The sequence below is a fragment of the Oncorhynchus clarkii genome, chromosome 2 (assembly GCF_045791955.1).
Source record: "Oncorhynchus clarkii lewisi isolate Uvic-CL-2024 chromosome 2, UVic_Ocla_1.0, whole genome shotgun sequence".
Taxonomy (NCBI): Eukaryota; Metazoa; Chordata; class Actinopteri; order Salmoniformes; family Salmonidae; genus Oncorhynchus; species Oncorhynchus clarkii.
The window spans coordinates 48,572,772-48,595,440 of NC_092148.1; the positions used below are offsets into that span (position 1 = coordinate 48,572,772).

At 47.0% G+C, this 22,669-nt stretch overlaps 1 protein-coding gene across 5 annotated transcripts in view; it reads left to right on the forward strand.

The window, feature by feature from the left end:
* LOC139368699 (zinc finger protein 609a) overlaps window positions 1-22,669 on the forward strand; it is a 177,604-nt gene that overhangs the window by 132,465 nt on the left and 22,470 nt on the right. For 2 of the 5 annotated variants that reach the window (XM_071107960.1, XM_071107968.1), the window contains one exon: window positions 20,922-21,153. In XM_071107960.1, the coding sequence (XP_070964061.1) occupies window positions 20,922-21,153 (232 nt within the window). Of the gene's footprint in view, window positions 1-7,892; window positions 8,070-8,155; window positions 8,822-20,921; window positions 21,154-22,669 lie in introns of those variants that run through there. The other 3 variants (XM_071107997.1, XM_071107987.1, XM_071107977.1) reach the window with 3 other exon arrangements.

A 22,669-nucleotide genomic window follows, 5' to 3' on the forward strand; every position in this document is an offset into this window, starting at 1 on the left:
TTCTTGGGAAGGTTACCGGAATTTGACAACCCTATGCCTGAGTCAGAGTGACGTCATAACTATCTTCATTGTCGTCACCATCACTGGGAGGAAAAACAACCGAGCAGTTTGTGAGAAAGCGTTTAGAATATGTGTGCTCTGTGATTAGTAATGAGTTCAACAGAGCAGCAGAGGTTGAGGTCATTCGCCACAGAGCCTAGTACATGTTGGAGAAGCTGAGGCTTGCCTTCTAACAGGGCCTACAGAAATGGAACTCGGTGTGAGTGGAGCGACGGTGTGAACAGCACAGCGGGGCTTTAAAACAACCAGCGCTGAAGAGCATTCCATGGCCACTGCTGAACTCTGGGCTTAGGAGAGCTCCATCAAAGCAGGCGGTGTTAAAGGGGCTGTCTGGACAAGGCCCGAACAAGGATAAGTGACCGCCCTCTCTCTCTCAATCTTGTGCTCACTCACTGGCCCCTTCTCTGCAGAAAGAAGAGAAAGAAAAGAGAAAGAAAGAGGGGGGAGGGAGTGAGACAGAGAGAGAAAGCAGGTTCTCATTTCCTTTTGTCTCTGCGCCCTGCAAATTGATCCTCTGGCTCAAAGTGAAATGGCTTAACTGCAGTATAAACAGACTGCCGCTGTTCCTCATAAGGACTAGCATTAGAGGAAATTGGCGGTGTCGGGAGCGAGAGAGAGAGAGAAGGCATGGGCAGAAGAGCAGTGTTTAAACCCACGCACTCACTGCAGCCGACGCGCCTGCGCTCCCAGCGTGACTAATACCAGAGGTCATCAGCTCCAGAGGCGGCGGCCATTTCTCACAGAGAGCAGTCGCTGATTACGCTGGTGGGTGCAAGTGTGTGTAACTGTGTGTGTGTTTGAGCCTTCTGAGCAAGTTATCCAGGAAACGCCAGAGAAATGGGTCTCAGGTAAGCGTGATTAGTCGTTCCATATAATTTCAGAAAGCCATGACACTCACCATCTGATTGTTCTGAAATAATTTCTGTAGTTTGAAACAGGTAAGATTGGCAGTCCTGAATTACTTTGTTGTAATTTATATCGATCTCTGAGATATTGAGCACGTTGGTGCGCCCAAATTGGCCATTTTAATTCATACGATTCAGTTAATGTTCAATAAATATAGTACCCAACATCAAATTTGGACCAAACATTTTCCTACCAATGAGACATGAGGAATCCAATAAAATGGTGAAAAGCCACTATACGCTGATCCCACCCCAACAACCAGTATACATTAGCAGTTCTCTAAGTCTGACAAGTAGTATGGTGCTGCGGCTTGGAGTGTTGCTTCTTCAGCCTATGTAATTTATTCCCTGTCAATCTGGTAATAGTTAGTATCCCCTATTCAGAGAATTTTGGCATTGAAGTTGCTTGTATTATTTTTCCATTATTGTGGCCAAGCCAGTCCTTCATGAACGCCATTCAGTTTGTCCTCCTCTTAGCAACCTAATGCTTCAGCCCAACTCTCCCTGAATAGTCCATCAAGTGGCAGCTTGCTGAGAAGACTATCCCTATGGTGCAATTCTCATATTAATAATTTTCCTACAAGCCCAAAACTTGATGGAAAAATGGGCTAGGGAATAAAGTGTTGTGGAAACCATAATACAATTATATTATAAACCATTACATGACAGTCTTATGTTTGTCAATAAAATTATTATAAAACAGCTCTATTTAATGTGATATTTACCATTAAACCCAACCCAATAAATGTACCATTGTAAAACACTATCTAGGGTGCGTTTTGGGACTTTTATCATTGAAACCATTAGAACTACTATAGCCTTTTGGTTTGCTTGTTCACCAGGAATGGTCTAACAGTAACTAATCCAGATATTTTTTGTAGGGAATAAACCACACACAAAGGGGCCATTTCCTGAACACAGATTAAGTGTAAGAGAAAGACAAACTGAATTGCTTTCATAGTGGACTGGTTTGAATTGTGAGGACGACACAATGTATTTTCATCATGAGCAAAAGCTATTGGTCTCTACCTAAAATTGCAAAGGAAATCTTGTGATCTGTTGAATAAACACAAGAGACCAGCAAAATGAATAAAATATCATGAAGCAAAACCTGGTACTTTCACACTCATTTATGGTAAATAATGCAAGCGACGCCAATGACAAATTTCTGAACAAGGGAAAATAACCATCAGATTCACAGGGAATACATTGCATGTATGAAGAAGAAGAAGCAATACTCCAAGCCGCAGCTTAATACTATGCATTACTATGTCAGACATAGAGATCTGATACTGTATACTGGTTGTTGGGGTGGGAGGGGCCGTGGGTGTCTTTAGATTTTTTTGGGGGGGATTCATCACGTCTTACTAATTCGTAGGAAGATGTTTGGTCCACGTTGGATGTTGGGTACTATATTTTCTTGAAAATAACCCTATCAATTAAAATGTCCAATTTTGTCTTAATCAATTAGCTACATTTCTCAGATTAAATTATACTTCAACCCCCCAAAAACTCAGGAATGCTAATCGTATCAGTTACTATTTTAGAACAATCTGAGATGGTGGGTGTCAAATGCAGCGTGCTGGAAACATAATCCCCAATGGGATTCGATTAGCTAACATGAATCAAAAACAGGAAGTGGAGAAGAAAAGCAAGACTGAGCGCTGAGCTTTTTGAGGATCTTGGGTTACGCTGGATACCACAGTGGGGCCCGCAGTTTTATGCAAGGTGACCCGACCACTCCCGTGTCAAACCACGTGAAGACTACTTCTGTCCTAAGGGCCTTAGTTGTTTTGGCTACCCTAAATGGTGAACATAGCACAGGTTTTTTTTTCTCTTCTCGATCATCAAATAAATAAGCAAAATATGTTAGAAATAATCTAGTGTAAATTCCATTTAGCCTATGTCTTTGCCATGTTCAGTGTAATGTACAACTATGCTGTAATGTTACCAGGCCAACAAGCCTTTCTGAGGGACCACCATAGCCAGACACACATCCCTGCCCCCACTGCACTGTTTATTTGTATCTGGACATTAGCCGTTTTTTGTGCTTGAACTAACGAGGTCATCAAAGTATGATGCTACACTCAGGCAAGGAGAGGGCCAGGACTGCCAGAGGCTAAGGAAGGAAGAGAAAAAGGAAGGGAAGAGTTTAGAATTCCTCTCCATCTCCCTACCGCCATCCCTCCCTCCACCCCCGTCTCATTGTGGAGCCCCATATGCTGAAGGACACTCAGGAGAGAGGCTTTGTGGGTTTTAGGAAGGAGGGGGGGGCTCCTCGGCTCCCGCTGTCTGCTTACTGTATCTCGGTCACGTCTCGTGTTTTAATCAGACAGTTACCGTGGGTCTCCTCTCTTTCGCTCTTTCCGTCCCTCCATCCTCCCCTGTTCTCACCTGTCTGTCACTCAGTGGGTGAGAGCAAGGGGGAGAGAGAGAAAAAGTGCCGCTGTCCTTAGACATCCTCCAGCAATTTTTTGTATTTATTTTAATGTTGAAAAGCGATATCCCAAATATAAATACGTTAAAGTACACACACTAAAAGGTAAAAAATATATATATATATTTTTTTAAAAAGACAACTGTGAAATTGAAGTGGTAGGTCTGATAGGATAGGTCTGATGGGAAGTCGTGATGTCATCGTCCCTCCCCCTTGTTTGAGTGACAATGGAGGAGCATTAGAGAACAAAAGAGCAAAGACCCACCCCCCTACTTGTGCTATGTCATGACTTACCTGGGCCTCCTATTGAGATGTGCCTTTTTGTTAAGTAAATCAGGTGCTAAATTAGGTGAAAAGGAGGCTGGAGTGACACTTTAAAGCCTGATAGACAGCGGGGACTTGCATAGTGAGTATGAGCAGTCGACTTGTCATCGACGTCACAGCAGCAGAACAGAGGAGAGAGGCTGGCTGGAATCTTAAGGTCTTTTCATTTCTGCTCCGCAGTTGTCCATTTCAGCCCCTATTCTTGTCCACTCTCATTTTAAACTAAGGATGTCGGTGAGATATCGGAATCGGACGATGCCGACATCGGCCCCGATGTCTAGTTTAACGCCGATGTCAAAGCTGACGTGCACACCTATATAACGTAGGTAGATGACGTAATAGCGCCACATTAAAATGTACACATTAAAATGTACACATGCAACACAGCATTCCTAACCTGGCCCACAATGTCTGCTGTGTGGATCGAGCAGTCAACAAGTCGAGCAGTCATTTGAAAGACTAAGAAAATTTCAGTGAGACAACTCAACGCCAAGATAATGGAATTCATTGTCCTTGACAATCAACCGTTCTCTGTAGTGTGTGATGTTGGCTTTCGCCGACTGGTCGAGCACCGATACACACTACCAAGTGCGCTATTTTTCAGATGTTGCCTTACCGGAGTCACACAGTAATAGCGTCACTGCTATTAGCTTCACGACTGACATTTGGACCAGCGATATCAGCCCTCGAGGATTTCGTACTGAAGAAAGTCATTGCATGCTCATGAATGTACTGGTTGTCATACCGCTGCTGCCATTTCAATGGCATTTGAGAACATGTTTGAAACTTGGTAACATGAACACACTAGCTAGCTCCATTCGAACAACTGACTGGAGAAATAAACTCATCAACTGTGTCTGCAGCAGACGTGATACCCTCGGTCATGGCATTGAAACGCCTGCTCAACAAAACTACCGGCACAGGTTGTGAACAAGCGATTCGGTGGCATTCTCTCTTTACTGTGTCGCCACCATGCTCTATGCTATGTATAAGGGCCGCTACGTCGATGCAGACAAGAAACAGGGTTTACGTGAAATGTTACATACACAGCTGGACAAGACGGAAACGGACACAGTGACAGTGGGCACTGAGGAAGAGAGGCCACGAACAGACAGAGCTGAAACTTCACTGTTTGACATGTATGATGAAATTCTGGTTGAGAATGAAACTACTGAACAAAGAAACAGTACAGCAAGTAAGTGAAATAAATAGGTTTTGATGATGTTTTACTGGTAATGGGGACATATGTAAATGGCAACAAAATAACGTTTGTGTGTGTGGTGTGTGGTGACCTTTATTTAACTAGGCAAGTCAGTTAAGAACAAATTCTTATTTACAATGACGGCGCTGGGCCAATTGTGAGCCGCCCCCCTATGGGACTCCCAATCACGTCCGGATGTGATACAGCCTGGATTCGAACCAGGGACTGTAGTGACGCCTCTTGCATTGAGATGCAGTGCCTTAGACTTCTGCGTCCATGTGTGTGTGTGTTAACTATTTATCTGTACTAGAGTGCTTAAAAGGCAGCTAAAATGTTAAATATCGGTTAGCGATAGTGTGTTTGTTTTTTTGGCAAGGAAAATATCGGATATCAGTATCGGCCAAAAATGTCATATTGATGCATCAATATTTTAAACTACATCCCATTTAGTCCGCTGTCGTCCTCACCCGGCTCACCCAAACAGCTCATCATAGCTAGCTATTTAACACAGCTATGTATGAACAAAGTTCATTAGAATTATATCCCCCGGTGTGTACAGTGTTTATTAGTGGCTGTGCCTGGCTTTTGTTGTAGACGAGGCGTCGGAAGAGCCGGAATATCAAAGAGCAAGAGGAGCGGCTAAACTAATGCTGTTGGGCCCCAGTGTTCCCATTTCCCACTAGCCTCCCCCCTCCCCTTTCTGAGCCATGCTGTGGAGCGCATTGCCATGGTTAACGTTGAGTGACAACCCCCTGCTTGATAGCCAGGTAGTCTCCATGGATACGCCAGGTCATTAAAAGGGAGCTGGGGAGCGGCGGCTCTGGCTGGCTGGTATCAACCTGGCAGACACTGAAATAAGATGGCCCTGTGGCCCTGTGCCAGCCCCCCGTCTGACCCTGTCCCTGGCATTGCATGGACCGGCAGCTCTCCTTACAGCCCCTGGGCTCACTCACTCCCTGTGGAAATGGAGACCGTAGATAAATGATTAGCGGCAGCTTTATGCATTCCCCAGTCCCCGTCCTCATGAGTGAGTATATGAACGAGTTTTCATGAGCTGGTGGACATTTTGTGCCGTAATGCTGTCGTAGTGGCTGTGTAAGTCTTGGAATGCATAGAGCGCTTTATCTGTGGTAAGACTGCTTACACTGAAGAATGACCAAAGCCACTTTGGATAATATGATACTCAGTTAATATGACATCCTTTGTTTTTTTTACAGAAACTAATTAGTTTTATTGATTTCACTGATTTCACTAATTTGTTTTATTGATTTCACAAATGTTTTTTTAAGTACCAGAGTGCCAGTCCATATAACTATATTCTTGACTGTGCTCTCTTGGCTTCACACATTTCAAAGATGGCCGCCACCTGGCTACCCTTTCAGAAGAATCTCTCTTGCGGTTTGAAACTGCGAGGTGAGGAGGGGGTGTTTCACAAGGGGCTGGGGGAGGTTTTGACTCTGTCGGCAGCCCCTCCCTCCAGGGGCTTGCTGCAACAACAGGAACCGCAGGCGAAGACTGAACAAACCCATGCCGTCTATAAATAACCTGGTGGCGGGCATCTGGGGCTCTCCTGGGAGGTGGCACAGGCAAGAGAGGCAGCACGTTCTCTTGATTCGAACATGCAGTTAAAACCGCTTTTGTCCTGTCGCCAGGGCCCACAGGGGCCTCCCTGCTCTCTTCTCTCCTCCTCCTCCTCCTCTTCCATCTCTGGGAGAGGGCAGTGACAAGAGGCTGGATGGGTTCAGTTCACACAAGGAGCTCAGTGATGAACAGGACTCACCTTGAGAAAGCAGCTTTTTATGGCATTGGACTCGATATGCAATGAAAAGGGACTTGTCGGAGGAGTGTCGCCTCTCTACTTTATTGTGTACTATAGTGGCATCTCCCTTTACATGAGAAGAGCGGTATCAGCCAGCCAGCCAAACACCCTTCGGTGACCCTCCAAAAGGTAGCTGGAGTAAACGAGAGAGAGGAGAGGAGGGAAAGAAACGTGTGTTTTGGGGGCTTCGTGATGTGCAGAACAGAGAGGAATGGTTATCTTTTCAGAAGACCGATAAATGGCTGGCTGTGTGTCTGATTGCAGTGCAGTGCTAGCGTGATGTAAGGTCTTACAGTTGGACAGGGACTGCAGTGGAGCATGATGGCCGTCGTCTCGCCACAGCTTGGAATGCGAGACAGCCCTCTTTTCCACTCTGGACCCCTCTCTCAGTCCCCCAATGACAAATGGACAAAGCCATCGATCACGTAACACCATTCATTCCTATGTGAAGACTCAATAGCACAAAAATAAGTCAGATGTCATCTCATGGAGACATAACATGCGCAGTTTGAGCTACACCAGGAAGTGGCGTTGCAGGCTAGCTCAGTGCTGCCCCCTCTCATTAAGTATCTCCAGCTGAAGGCTGACCGGGGTACTGCAGGCTGAATAGCAACTCAATTATCCTTATAATTTTTTCTATATGCGATTTATAAAATAATCGGTTCAAGGACGTGCATCTGGTGTAATAGAAGCAATTATAGGTACCCCGATTGTCTAAGAATTTGTATTTTATTTACACGAAGATTGACCACGAAGATTGCCATTTTCCCATTCACTACAATGGGGGATCCTGTTTTTGACAAACAATGCCTGCAGTACTGCGGTCGGCCTTGAACTGCGTGGCTTTAATAAGAGGGGGCAGTCGTTCTCCCCTGCTATCCCCTTCTCTAACTCTTTGTCCCTCTCTTCCCCACTACTTTCCTCTCTGTTTTCTCCTCCCATGCCCATTTTCACCCCCAAACTAAAAATATAATTGTGTCCTCTAGAATTGAGAGAAACATGCATTTAATTAGGCTAGATGTCATTTGAACTGGAGCCCCAAGGTAAGAGTCTGTTACACAACTACTTGTGGATCTTTTTATAACTTTGTGTACAGTTCTAACAGTCAATGTTGGGAGTGTTCTCATCAAATGCCTGCATATTTTCTTTATTTTTGGATTCAGCACTCTCGCTTTGTTCCCACCCCTTCTGGTAGGGTTTTTCATTTCAACATTGGCTGCTGAAAGCATGTCACCTTGGCTGTGATGTGTTTGGTAATCATATCTGTATGAAACCCTCTGGTCCAGCCCAGCGCTGTGTACCGCCGTGGCTGTTGTTGTGTGGGTAAGTAATCCCAGCAGGGCGTTGTTTACCGTGTGTTCTCCCCTGACGGAGGTGAAGAGGTGCTGAGCTGTTGTTTGTCGAGGGCTCAGCGGGCTGTCTCAGGACTGCAGAGATAAGGGCATGACTAAGCAGTGGACAGAGCGAGAGAAGAGAGGCGGGGGGAGAGATCGTCAGAGGCCCTGCACTGCTTATCTGGATCTTTGTGCTCCAAGGCCCGGCCCGCCCCTCTGACTGAGCTCTCCGGTGGGTGACCTTGACAAGAATGTTGGATTATTATTGTAATAAATACCGCTCTGGTGGAATGGCCGGAGGTCAGGAGGGGAGGGAGGTAGGGAGGAGGCGGGAAGTAGGGAGAGAGGGAAGAGGGAAGGGAGGGTGCAAGGGGGATTTCCGGTATTTTCCACAGCACAGATGGGACTTTGTTGAAACATGTCGTGGGGAGACCGGTCGGGTGAGAGCAGCAGATTGGCCTCTCAGTTTGGTGTCCCAGAACTGTTTACTACTACTACTACTACTACTTCACCGCTCCAGCAGCAGCCATGTTGTTTTTCTCAGTCTACCCAGTCTACCATCTGGATTTGTTCAAGGGAAGCCTGGGAGTTGTGTTTTTGGGATGGGGCTTGACTGAGGCGCACTGTGTGTGACTGGCATTCCTTTGGCTTAATTAACTCCCCGGCAACAGAGCTAACAACCCTTTCATACAGGTTTTTTTTTTCTTTTTTTTATCAAGAATCTCCAGCTCATCTCAAAATGTAAGTGCTCTGTTCATTTTGTTACTCGGTGGGGATGTTGTACAGTACGGAGATCGGAACTAATGTGAAATTACACCCTTGTGAACGGGATGTGTGAAGATTTCAAGTGGCCATGCTTTTGGGGGGGGGGGGGGGGGGGGGGGCTTTTGAGTTTGGTCTCCTCCCATTACCACCAGCACACAATTACAGGCAGAGGCCCCAACCCAAGCCAGCCAGCCACCGTCCGAGTTGAAGGGGGAGGGGTAGGGCAACAGGCAGGCGAGAGGGGGAAGGTCATCAGCTAGGCTGAGAGAAAAGAGGAGAAAAAACCTGCTGGGTTCCAGCCAGCCAGACAGTTCTCAGACAGAAAGGTACTGCTGTAGTCAACCGTGTCCCTTTTCTTAATACACCACTGAGCTGCCAGTTCCCCCAAGCACTAACTCTCTCAGGTAGCAGCAAATTCTCAATTGGCTCTCCGCAAGAGGAAAGAGACAGGCAAGTGGGAGGCAGAAGGGGTGTCAACTATTTTTTTCCTCTCTCTGCATATGTAGTCAGAGTTGCTGTGCACAAAGCCTTGTATGCCCTTCCGTGTGAACTGAATAAAGACGTCAAGCCATTCGTGAAACTCTAGTTCAGTTATCAGGCAATCTAAGGTCTTTTTCAGCTTGCTTTGCTACCTTCTGGTTTCATGCAGGCTCCTGTCCCTGAATACTGATAAGCCGGAAGGCTTTCTCTCTCCCCCTCTCTCGCTCACTCACTCTGGCTCTTTCTCACTCTCTCGCTCCCATTCCCTCTCTCCCCCTCCTTCCCTCTCTACCTCCCTCTCTCTCTCTCTCTCTCTCTCTCTCTCTCTCTCTCTCTCTCTCTCTCTCTCTCTCTCCCCTCCTCCCTCTCTCTCTCCCCCCTCTCCCTCTCCCCCTCCTCCCTCTCTCTTTCTCCCTACCTATCTCCCCCTCTCTCTCTCCCCCTCCCCCCTCTCTCTTTCTCCCTACCTATCTCCCCCTCTCTCCCCTTCCCTCCATTTCTCCCCCCCTTCTACTCTCTCTCCGTGAAACACTATTTTGCTTGTTATGCCATCGGTAGAAAAGCTTTTCCTCCCCGCTGTCTCTGGTCATATTACACCCAGAAGTCCGGGCTGTGTTCTCAGGGAACACAAACACTTCTCAGTGTGTCTACTCGCTCTCTCTCTCTTGTACTCTGTCCTCCCTCCCTTTCTCAGATTCTGTTTTCACGCATGGGCTCAAAAGCAAAGAGGCATCGGAGGTGGAGCTGGCAGCGATCCATCAATGCTGAAACTAGGGCGAGCAAAGGGAAATGTAACCTAAACGGCAGGCTAAACCAAAGAGCACAGCCTCTCAGTAAGTAGAGACACTGCCTTTGTACGCTCGGCGGAGTAGCTGGTGACTCCCCTGCCCTGCACACACAGCGCCTTTTCCACGTTCATTTCTAAACGGGCATAATGTAGGCGTCGACAATGTCTCGTGAAAACTCGAGTCCTGCAACAACGCCGTTTAGCCGGGGGGCCGAGAGCATTAAATCAAGGGTTTGCTTCCATTTCCTTGTTTTTTTGTTGTTGTTGTTTTTGGTTGTTGCCTGAGTGCACACTCGTAATCAGGCAGCCTGCGCCGTGCTTCGGTGCCTCGGCTTTCAACTCTGAACAGAGCCCATTGTTGTCTGATGTCTGTGTTAGCCGAGTGTGCTTCTAGGCTGTGTCTCCAATCATGCAGCCTCAACCCACAGAGAAGAGGCTAAAATGCCTAGCCGCCTAACCACAGAGACACCCAAGAGTAGCGGAAATTGATGAAGGTAGCTTCATACAGTTGAATGCATTAGAGCAAACGAGAGCTGTCGTAATGACTATTCCTAGCCGCAGTGACAATAACGGTTTAATTGCATAACGTCTAGGGCTAGCGTTCTCTCACTAACAAGCCGCTGCGTTCAACTGTTTTGTTGAACCAGTAATTTGCCTTGTGATCTATAATTGACAGTAATTTTTGTTCAGCCATTGGCTATAGGCCTTCTGTAGCTCAACATTGAACAATGCCCCCCCTCTGCTCTGTTGTCAAGTGCCTCCTACTCAGTCAAGGCCTCTGCTGAATTGTCGAGACCAGGCTATTGGCTGCTTGCAAAGTACAGGTGTTGTCGGGGTTACCACCAGTCCTTGCTTCCTCACAGCCACTATCTCTCTCACACACTCCCTGTCTCGCTCTTTCGTGTAGGCACACACACACACACACACACACACACACACACACACACACACACACACAACTACAATTGAATTGTCATCGCCACAGGCAGTAAAGAAAGGCATCTCTTTTGTTAAGCACCTTCTGTGGCAGCAGGAATCCAGTGAATGGCCTCTTCAGGTAAGGCCTTGCCAACAATTATTCTCTTTTAAATCAAAGCTGCTTTCGTTTACCATAGAATCATAGCGAATATCAAATTGACCTCTTTATTGAATTTTCTTATTTTTATTGTCTGGCCTAGTTTCCCTTTCTCAAGAGCTGCTTGATTTAAAAGGCTGGAGACTTTGATTTGATTGTGTTTCATTTAGTTCGGTACAGTAACGGTTCTATTTTGGTTTCACTGCCTCGTTGACGTTGTTAGGATGTGAGAGGGCTTGGCGTAGTCTCTTTCCTCTTAGCAACAGGTGAATAGCTGGCTGAGGCTGTTGCTAAGGGCCCGGAGATGAGGGAGGGAGGCTGGATTCTCTGAGCTGTTCTGAAGGCACAGTCTCAATCTGCCTCTCCCTTGGTGGGGGGGGGGGGGGGGCTGTTTGGCAAACCCACCCTCCTCCCCTCAGCATAAAATGGGTCACCGAAGAATACCAGTTCTTCCTAGTCATTGAACATGCTGCTTGGTCCTTTAAAAAAAAAAAACACGTTTTATTGTCACAGTGAAATGTTCTAGTGTCAGCTGTAGTAGTATTGCACCCCTGGAGCAAGTTAGGGTTAAGTGCCTTGCTCAAGAGCACATCGGCGTATTTTTCACCTTTCGGGTTACAGGCCCAACGCTCTAACCGCTAAGCTACCTGCCGCCCTTTTGTGCATTGTAGAAATAATACTTTGCTACATATTGGAAAGAATACCCAATGGCAAGGTATTCAGAGTCGGACATATTGTGATGCCGTTTGCCTGTTGAAATCTATTTTGCTGTGGCAGTTTTAATTGATGTCCAACTCTCTCATTAGACTTCTCTTTGAGTTGTGTCAATAATGGTTAAAGGGGTCTGTTGAGGTGGATGTTGACCCTTTGTCTTTCAATGTGGGAGGTGGTGTGATTTGAATTAGCCAGGGTTCAGCTCTTGCTGTTGACTAGCAGGAGGCTCTGCGTGTGAACTGTAAAACAAAGGTTTCTGTAGTGCCCTGGACTTGCACGACTCCGTCAGCCATTTCTGCCCGCAGTTCTCTCACACCTTCCCTTTACCTGTCACTTTCTGTGGTGTGTCTGCTTTCACCCGCAGCAAGCTCTCCCACGCTCACATGCTAAACACCAACTGGGGAGTCTCGATCATTACCTCACAAAAAAAGGCCTAGCCAATTATACAAACCTTATATGGTATTTTAAAGAAGTGGGTTGTTGAACAAATGGGGCTTCGAGTCTTTTGTGGGATAACGTTGTTTCTGTTAAACCATGCCTTTTTTTTTTTTTTAAACATGGCAGTCTCTCTGTGCTGTGTCTGCAGTCCCATTTTAAGTCACTTTCATCATCCGTTGCAGAGTGCCCGGGAAAACATGTCCGTTTGGTTTCATTCCTCTCAAAGGGGAAGGAGGGAGAAAAAAATGGTCAAAGGCCTGTTGTATGTAATTGTGGGATGCATGTTTGAGGAGGCGTACTTTTAGCTGGCAGCCAGATGCTGGCAAGCAGCGTCTTCTCTTGAAGATGTTTTCTGTCCTCTAATGAGACACCGGGCAATTATGAACAAACTGCCTCCTCCATGAATCTAGGTTACAAGGGGGAGGGTTCAGTGTAGCCATGCCTGGTCTACTCAGTGGGGCTATTAAAGTGGTGGTTGTCTTTTGTTGTTTTTTTCTTCTCCCCTCTCTCTTTCTCGCTCTTCAGTTTGAGGCTTGTTCTCAGGCTTAGAGAGTTGCTTGGAGACAAGAAACAGACCCCCCACCCCATCGCTGCTTTTCACTTTCGACTCTGTGGGCTTTTGCTGGTTTTCTTTCTTTCTTTTTTTCATGAAGTTTTTTTCTCATGCTAGCGTTTAGTCATTTTCCACTTCTCTGTCTCTCTGAGGTTTTCAGTCCAGACAACGCAGCATGTCATTTAACAGACCACATTTGGTCACAGGAAACTGGCAGGCGTTCTCCTGTGTCGTTTTGTTTTGACAGTGCTGTTAGGCCTGTTCCATGAGAGTCTAGGGAGGGGGCAGAGCTGGTTGAGAGTGTCTTGGAAGGCTGGTTGAAAGTGCCTGGAGAAGACTCTCCCGACCACTCAATTTGGTGCCTCCAGTGTGGTCACCAGAGCGGCTACCAGGGCCCAGGGAAACTCAAATTACAGGCAGCCTTGTGTTTCCACGAATCAGATTTTCAATCAATCCTCCTCCCTAATTATAGGCAAGGGCAGTTAGTGCCCGATTTGTTTTACGGGCCCCGTGGTATGGCCTCCTTCAGAATGTTCTGGCCCGGTGCCGGCTAGCTCAACATAAACTGTGTAACCACTCACAACATTAACACGGACTACTTATTCCCCTTTCTGCGCAGACTTGTTGGGAAAGTAGTGGGTTTTTACAGACCACTTTCTAAGGCTACTGACCGTATTGATTCCTCTGACACTGAGAGATCAATATTTAGACTCTTCTTATCGGAGAAACAATGGCGGTAACAGTATTGACTGTTGTTTCTGGGCATATGAGAAATGGTTACGTTCCGTGGTCGAGGTCTGTTTTAGAGATCGGATACGATATCAGTTTGAATCTGTCCTGTCCAGATCTCTGGGTTGTGTGTTTGTCATATGCTATTCCGAGTCATGTTGAGTGGCTGTGTGAATCGTGTCTAATAGGAGCTATGTCAGTGTGTCAGGTGTTGAGCAGCCCCCTAGCCCTATCATCTGTGCATGACTCATCACTTCTCCCCCAAGTGATGGTGTGGGCATGCTCAGTGGACCCAGTGTGGGTGAAGGGAGGCACGTTGGGTAATGGGCACAGATTTACACAGTATCACCACAGCACGGTGATTAATTGCACTGTGTCCTGCAAAGGACAGCTTCTGTGTGAAATGCCCCCCCCCCCCCCACCAGATTTTCAAAACTCTCTGGTACTGCTAGTGCAGTGAATACATTGTGGTAACCTTTGATCTGGAGGCAAGCTCGTTAAAATGATGTAACCTACATTTATAATGTTTGACATGCACAGGGAAGCCGTTCGGCATGCCAACTCGAACACACTCCATGTTCTTTGCACGGTGTTCCCGGGTTTTGGTTCAATGGTGGACTTTAGGCTACGAAGCTGAAGTCAATTGACACACTTAGTTACCCAGGGCGTCTGCTAAGTCAATAACCCCCCTCCCCCCATTAGGACAATGACTGTTATGACTGGTGGTGTGAAAGTATTGCTTTTATGGCGAGAAGTTATAGTCCAAGGTCTTTATTTAGTTTTTTTTTTATACCTTGACTGTTAAACTTGTTGAAGAGAAGTCTGGCTTTTCCTGCCAGTTTCCGAAATGGGAACGTTATCAAGCCTTTTCATGATCTGCATCAAAGTGACAAGGGCCGTTTTGGGGATGTCTAGATCCAAAGAGAAATGCCTGGAAGTCGTCCTCTTTTGAATTGCTTTTTAAGTCCTCACTGCCTGCTTGTTTACACAGTTGGGATTAGAGCTCCTAACCTGAAAGGCTGCTCAGAGAGAGGTCCATCTAAACATAGCGTGACATTAGTTCAACTTTGTCAACACCAACAGGGTTCAGTTGAAAGGTTGCGAGTGATTGATGAAAGATGCACTTTGATCTCTCAATGCTGTGCTATTTCTACACCTTTGCGAAGATTAAGCGAGGTGTCTCGTTTCAGTTAGGTGTTTAAAATACTGTCCTCGAGGGTGGGTGGGAGGAGTAAGGTCCTTGAATATATTAGTGTTGCTTAGCATTCTGGTAGTAAAGTATCCCAGGCACGTTGCCACGTTTATGTCAACAGGTGTTTTACTACCTGCATCAGTCAATGGTGGGGTCAGAGAAGGGGAAGGTCAGTGGAAGGTGAGTGGGTGACTCTGATTTTAATTTAAGCCTGTAAAAACACGAGAATGCCTCCAATCAGTTCAAATTAGCCTAAAGGCCAGTGGACCAAGACAAATGTACTCTCAAAGAAATGATTGAGAATTGTTGCTTAATTTCCTATTCTTGTTCACTTCTAATTTGCGTCAAGTCATCTATTTTCCTTTTTTTGTATTTAGTTTCTAATACTTAGCATAATGTTGACGCATGCTTTGTGTAATATCTCAATTGGCCATCTATATAATATTGTCCAAAATAATATTGTGGCATCAAACCTCCCCCCCATCTCTATCGTTTTCCCCCATCGCTCTCTCTGTTTTTGTTTCTAGGTAGAGGGCACTTACTTCTCTCCCCTGTCGTTATGAAGGAAGGGGGACTTGTATGGCATATGTATTTCCCTTCTCCTGATGTTACTGGAGACTCTTGACACGGCCTGAACTCTGCTCCCTCACCACTGCCTGACTCCGACCTCCCCAGCAGGGACGGGTCACCCTCCCCCCCCCTCCGAGAGGGGTGTTGGGAAGGTGACATCACCCACCCGGGGGCCTCAGGGATCTGTTCCTGAACCTGAAACACTTACCCGGCAGCGGAAAGGAGGGCGTGGGGGCGCAGAGGAATGTTCTGGGAACTCGATGGAATTGAGGCTGTAACACACTCGCCTGCCAAAACCTAATTTTTTTGTTCCGTGGAGGGGGGGGGGGATTCCATTCCTATTATACCAGTCGTCTTTTGCCACTTTTCCATACCTCTTTTCCCCCCTTCCCCTTGTTTTTGAGTGATTGTTTTCCGCCTCTGAAAGGCTGTCTAAGGGAACATTGATTCTCCTCACTCTGCCAGGGTGAAAGTGGATATGGTTGTTTGATGCTTTCCAGACCCCTGGATTGTGGGGACCCTTAAGATAATGCCCAGGGGCTTAGCAGACCAAGGGTCTGGTCTTTTGCAGCTAGCAAAATGACATGTGGAAAAACAGTCATGAGCAGGGGTGTTACCCCTTAAAAGGCTTATAAAGTAAAGGACCGTTCACTTTTTTCCGTTTTGGTATGGCCTTATTAGCTTCGTGAAGCTGTATATTGATATAAAGACAATATTTACCGACTGAACAGCGATGTGGTTCTATTGGAACCTATGCCTATTAAGGGCACAAAATGATTTCACTTGTCGATCAATCTCAAATGCTTTTTACCTAGTAGCCCCACATCTCCACAGCAGTCTTTTCATAAACATGACACACTGCAACAATTTGCATTTGCAATACTTAAATCATATGCTGAACAGTAAAAAGAAGCCCATAAACGGTTTATGTTTGGGATTAAACTGTCGTTGGACAGACGCAATCCGTTTACATCTTCCGAGTCCCGGTTGCAGGGTGTGGGCAAAGCACATTGTGTGTTTGCGTGTGTGTGTGCGTGCGCAGGCTTGGCGAAGTGAAAACTTGCAGAGACAAACGACCACTAATAGTGCACTTCAACCCCCAAAAGGAGAAACCGGTCCAGGAATACTGGATGTTTTTGTTGTAGGCTTCGGGCTGGAGCTGCCACTGAGGTTTTGTATCCATTTAGATTTCTGCTTCCCCCGGGCTAGAGACTGGGCCTCCCTTCTTATTTTTTTCTGCAAAGAAATAGTGTATGCATAGGCAGGGTTTCTGTTTGGCCGTCTTTTCCTGGTGTCTCCACTTAAGCTTTCGGTTTGTGTTTGGTGGTCTCTCGAGCCAGTCGTAAGCATCTTTGGTTTGGAAGGATCTGACGCTAGGGTATGTAAGCATGCTTTTGGTCGACGGTTGGAAGAATTCCTCTTCGACCACTGCTGTTTTCAGGTTCGCTTTCGTCTCTATGGAGCCTACACTTGCAAATAAGCGTTAGCCGTTAGCTTATGATAAAGCGTCGCTTGTTTTTCCATACGCATCGTCTTGTTAGCCGACAACAGCAAATAAATACTTGACTGTGTTCTGAGCCTCTGGCATTGAAAAATGTGGTTTGTCTTTACAAGCATCAGTTTCGTGAGAGCTGCACGAGGAGGACAGGTGGCTGAGCATGATGCCCTGGCTGTAATCCCCCAGTAATCCTGTCTGAGGCCATGGGCTCACTTACTTCTCCCCAGCCTGATTAAACAGGGAGATATGACTGAGGTTCACGTCCTGCAGACGGGCTGCTGCAGCAGCTTTGCAGGTGGGCTCAGTCTTCAGGTTCTGAAGGGCAACAGGTTTAGGTTTGAGCGATTCGCCCTGTGATTCTGTAGTCTTTATAAAGGTGGAGAGAGTGAAGTCTTGCCTCATGCCAGAGTATAAAATGAAGTTTCATCTCAGAATTGGCAGAATGAACTCTTCCCCTGCAAGGTGTGGGGTGATGAGTCACTCAGACGGTACGGTTCTCGCCAGGCCCCGGAATGGGAGAGCGTGACTTCGCACAGAGCCCTCGCAAACAGTGTGGTCGTCAGATTTTTGTTTTTTAGCAGCCAGACTGTAAATCCAGGGAGCTGCAGTCGTGACCAGCACGGTGATGGAGCGAATGAGAGAGAGACATTGAATTTAGCATCGAAGGACAACCACTGAGTGAGTGATCACACAACCACAGGAGTTTCCCCAGACTGGAGGATTTGGCTTTGACTGATGAAGTTGTGCTCTCTTGGATGCTAATCATAGACGAGCCCTTCTTGTGTGTCAGCCTGCCAGCCTTGCTGCAACAACATTCACGACTGGCTCAATTACAGTAGCGCCACAGCAACAATCACTATCTAAATTCTGAAAAGACAAGCCTATCCAAATGCATTTCAAATGCCCCCCCCCCCTCCAGTCTATATGATGCACTCCGCAGTCATCTGCAGCGCCATCTCTGATATTCAGAGGGCTCAATGATATCCTTGACGACAAGGGCCTTTAAGAGGCGGTCCCAGAGCTCCCTGGGCTGCTGAAGGCACCAGCTGCCGCTGCCTGGCGCTCCAATTAAAGGCTCCACTTCTCTCGGCTCAATTCATTAGGGAGCTTGTTGCTTACCGCCGAAACACACGGCGAGAGCAACAATCCCAACAAACGGCCCCTAAAAAGTCCTTTTGTGACCGTCCTCAGCTACACCCCTCTCTCTCTAGTTTCTACAACTCCCCTTTCTCGTATGCTCGCTCACAATAGAGCCTCTTTGCCGAGTGGGCTGCCACCTGCGAGAGTCAAGCAGAAGCGGTTATGTAAATACCTTGTGTCATCCACCACCTAGGTGTGGAAGTCATTAATGGTGGTTTTATCGCCGACGCGCGTGCGCGTTGTTGCCCCGTCCGAGGTGGCAGCGTTTCAAACATCCCCCACGTTGGTGTGAAGTGTTCTTTTCAACGTAGGACTTTTCTGTCGCTCAAATAATGGCTTGTATTCACAAAATCTCCTGTATTAATACAATGCTTTAAGACGCTTCAAATGTTGTGTAGTCAGTGTTTGCCTCTTCTTCAATTGTGTTTTATTTTACCCGACACAGCAAGACGGGTTGGTTTTTATTCAAATGAATTAGGCTCGTCAGTCAGTAAGCAACGCTGTCATGGGGGTTTGTTTGTAGCCTAATGAGGGTATGATGTAGAGTCAAGCTCATCAGTACTCGCATACTCGCAGCACATCTGTTGTTGTGTAAATTAGGCCGAAGCTCATGACAACTCACTGTAGCCTACACGCCACCTTCCAAACATACAAGTCAACCTTCACATCGCTTTAGCCTCTAGAGTACAAACAGTACTACACAATCCCAGGTGTGCTCTGAAAAGTTGACAACGTAAGTAGTGCCGTCACAGGGGTTTGCCTACGATAAGGGCGTACATTCTCGAGAAATGAGTGCTGCGGATACTGGCTATGGTTTCCATTAATACACACTGGTTTGTTTACTAGCTGTTCGGTTGACTGACTGCCCCAGTAGTTTTCAGCGCCCTGCTCCACTAGCTCCAGGGCTTATTGCATTGTTTGTTCACAGGTCGTTGCCCCCCCCCCGGGATAGTGGTGGGAACAAAGGGCAAGCCCTATTTTCTCTCTACAGTGGTGTGAGGGAGGCCATCTGATTGGCCTTGATTGAACACATCCTCGTTGATTAGCCCTGCTTTTCAGCGGTGTGATACGGCCCCATCAGCTCCTCCTTGGCTAGCTCCAGGATTTATTATGTCGGCGTCTGGAATCAGGAATCTGTCACAGCGCGACCTTCGCCTTGGTTTCTCCAAGTAGTATTATCGTGTGTTCAACCTTTCTCTTGAAGCGCTTAACACACAGGCTTTTCCCAAAGGCTGGAAATTGAAACCAGGTTGACTAAAGTGGATTAGGGAGTCTCCGCTTGTGATCATAATCATTTGGTGGGTGCTTATATTTGTCTTATTTCACACATGTACAAGTGTGTGTTATACACGTGTGAATTGGAAATGTGTTTTGCATATCCAACTCCCACTAAGACACCCTCGGAGAGTGGTGTCACGGCCAGGTTCAGCCATTGTCACCGGTGACCCTGGCGAAATTAGGATTAAGTGCCTCGCTCAAGGCCACACCAGCAGATGTTTCACCTTTTTGTCGGCTCGGGATTCGAACTAGCCAACCTTTCGGTTACTGGCACAATGCTCTAACCGCTAGGCTACCTGCCACCGTACATGCACCTTCCTCTCTGCATTGTAAGTAAACACCAAGCAATTGCGATGTCTTAAACAATTCTCCCTAAAGTCCCATCAATACTCTTGTTGAAATAGCAATTATATGATGTGTAGTTTTAGGAGTAGTCTTACTTGTACATATTTTCCCTTACCTCACGGAATGGCAGCTACTGTTAAGTAAATAGGAAAGACCTCATTACATAAAGTATGGCCTCATTGTTGACGTTTCTAACAACGTACGGATTGATCTACTGCACTGTTTTCTGTTTTCTTTGGTGTTTGGTTTTGGTAATGTCGCTGTTTGGAACATAAGCCTAGTACCGCTATGTCAGTCTGTTGTTCTCCCCCGCTATGCTTGGGTTTGATTTCACGGTAAAAGAGATCTCTTACTAAATGCTGCACTTTCGTGTGTGGGGCGAGTCAATAAACACCACTAATTAGATTGCCAAGTTGCCCCCCCCCCTCCCTCCCGCTCAACCCTGAGCGAGAACTAGCAATAACATTTTCGAAATCAAATGGCTTCAGAAGCTACAGCTGAGAAAAAGAAAAGGGAAAAAGGGGTGCTTTATTACAGCCGTAGCTTATATTTTAATGATTCGGTGCACTTAAATGTCCTCAGCCATGAATAATAATCGTGGAGGATGGTAATGATCCCCACCGTCAAGGTTAAATAAGCTAGCGGAGTACTACTTCCACCACGGCTCTCTGAATATGGCTGACTAGCTCACACTGCAGGAGAGAAGGCATCCTAGCTAGACCCCCATAAAGCCAGCTCTTTAGATGAGGTGACTCTAGCCGATTCTCTTGTCCCAATAGCGGGTTGCAATGAGAATGGCAATGAGTGACCCATGGACATGATCAAAACAAATCCAGATTCCCCCAGGATGAAATTTCCCTTTCAAATAACCCAGGCATCCAAGCGGGTTCAGTGGGTTTGTGAGAGGCTGAGAGCTCAGGTCTATAGGGGAAGCACCACTGTCAGTGCTGCAGCTGAGCCAGTATGCTGAAGAGAGGGGGGGGGGGGGGGCTCCGCAGGGGGGTTTCAATCTCTATGACCCTCATCTTCAATGGGCAACATTGACACAGCAGGGGAAACGCCGCAGCTGCTGCCAGCAACAAGCAATGACTGCTACTGACTACCACTGTATCAGAGCATCTAGCCGAATCATTTCTTGCCACCCTACACATTTCGTTGTGCCTATCGTAATGTAGGCCGGCCTCCTTTGTGTGGACATAGACCACGTTAAGCATGTCGATGTCAGCTTTGTTTATCATGTTATCTCTAATCAAAATGTCTCCTTTCTCCCGGTGCAGATGGAGTCTCTGGTCTCCACACCCAGCCCTCCACCCCTCCATCTCCTGGCGCCGGTGGGCAACCGCAACGAAAGCATCGCCTCGCCCTGTGAGCAGATCATGGTGCGCACTCGCTCAGTGGCGTCCAACACGACGGACGTGGCCCTGGCCACTGATCCCGAGTGCCTGGGGCCCTGCGAGCCCGGGACCAGCGTCAACCTGGAGGGCATTGTCTGGCAGGAGACCGAGGACGGTAAGGACTGATCTCCGGGCAAAGGGAATACAGGGATAAACAATGTGTATGGATTTTTTTTTTGTGGAAAAAGGAAATGTTGGCTGGGATTTATTTCATGATGAACCCTAGTTCAGAGTTTCAAGTGTGTGCTCACCCACTGAAATCCTTCGGCCTATATTTTATGTAGACGTCCCGATAAAAGGTCCAAGATGGAGGGGAAAAGCAAGATGTTCTGTTTTCGTTTATCCTCTGCCATAAATAGGCTTAATCTGGTATGATAACTGTAAGCCCTCTTTGGATGAATAATTCATTGATTAATGCAGAAGAGACATTCTTCAAAGAGGTGCATTAGGCGGTTATTGTAGTTACACCATCGCCTACAATTGGAGCTAGCTTATCAGCATTCTGAGGGCCAAGGGTCTTGTCTGCTTTATTGTGTGTTCTCCCAGTGAGCCGGTCTACTCTCAGTACTTTGCTCCTCTTCCCTCGCTTGGTAATGGAGAAAGGAAGCAGAGGCAGTCGACGACTCTACGAGAAATTGCCTCAGCCGCCTCCTCTTTTTCATCACCACGGCAGCACTTAGCCATTACAGATTTGAAACCTAATTTCACAAAAGCATCAGGTCTCTCGTCGGGGAGCAATTCCCCGGGCGCAGGAACAGCTAGCACGCCTTCTCCGACATGCTCTTCCCCCACAGGGCCGCTAATGTGTTTAAAGTGAAGGACTACTCAGCACACCAGACTGCCTTTTAATGATTCAGCGCAGGGGTGGTAGAACACATGGCGCATCCACAGTGTTGTTTACAGTCGCTTACAAACCTATCCGATTCCGGAGGAAGGGGGGGAAAAGCAACGCACCCCCCATCTTGATACTGACTGAGGTGGTGCTATCTGCAAGCCACTTACTCCCAACCCCTTTAAGGGCCATGAATAAATCAGGGCTCTGGAGTATCTGGAGCTTTATCGGGAAATGCATCAACAGAGAGGATCCCGAGGGTGGCTAGCGTCGGGCCGGTCGTTTATTCCCCCCGCTAATGGCCCTGGTCAGACTCGCAGCAGCGTATTCAAATGGCCGTGATTTACCGGCAAGCGGAACGTTGTCAGGAGGCACTTCGCCCGCATTCTCTCGCGCATTCCATCACCCCCACTGCCATGGTGTGACAACGCAGTACGAGAACAACCCGTGCTCACGCCGGAAATAGAATGCATATGACTGAATGAGAGAAGACAGACGGGCAGGGAGCGTCTATGGCATCATAGCGTGTCAAATTAGAAAGCAAGTCTATTTTCCTCACTTCTACGCAGAGCAATGCTGGTAAAATGAGCTGATCAATTGCATGTGTCGTTTGTAGAAAAGGAATTAGAGGAATCGTTATGATCTTCCCTATGCTAAGTAGACTAAAGATGTAGTTTCAAATGTATTGGGCTGTAAAGCTAAGGTTTATCAGTCAAATAGGCTATATATATTTGAAAAGAATTGCATCCGACCTGTGTTGATTTCAACGGCTGGAAAACTCAAGGACTCAAGAGAATAC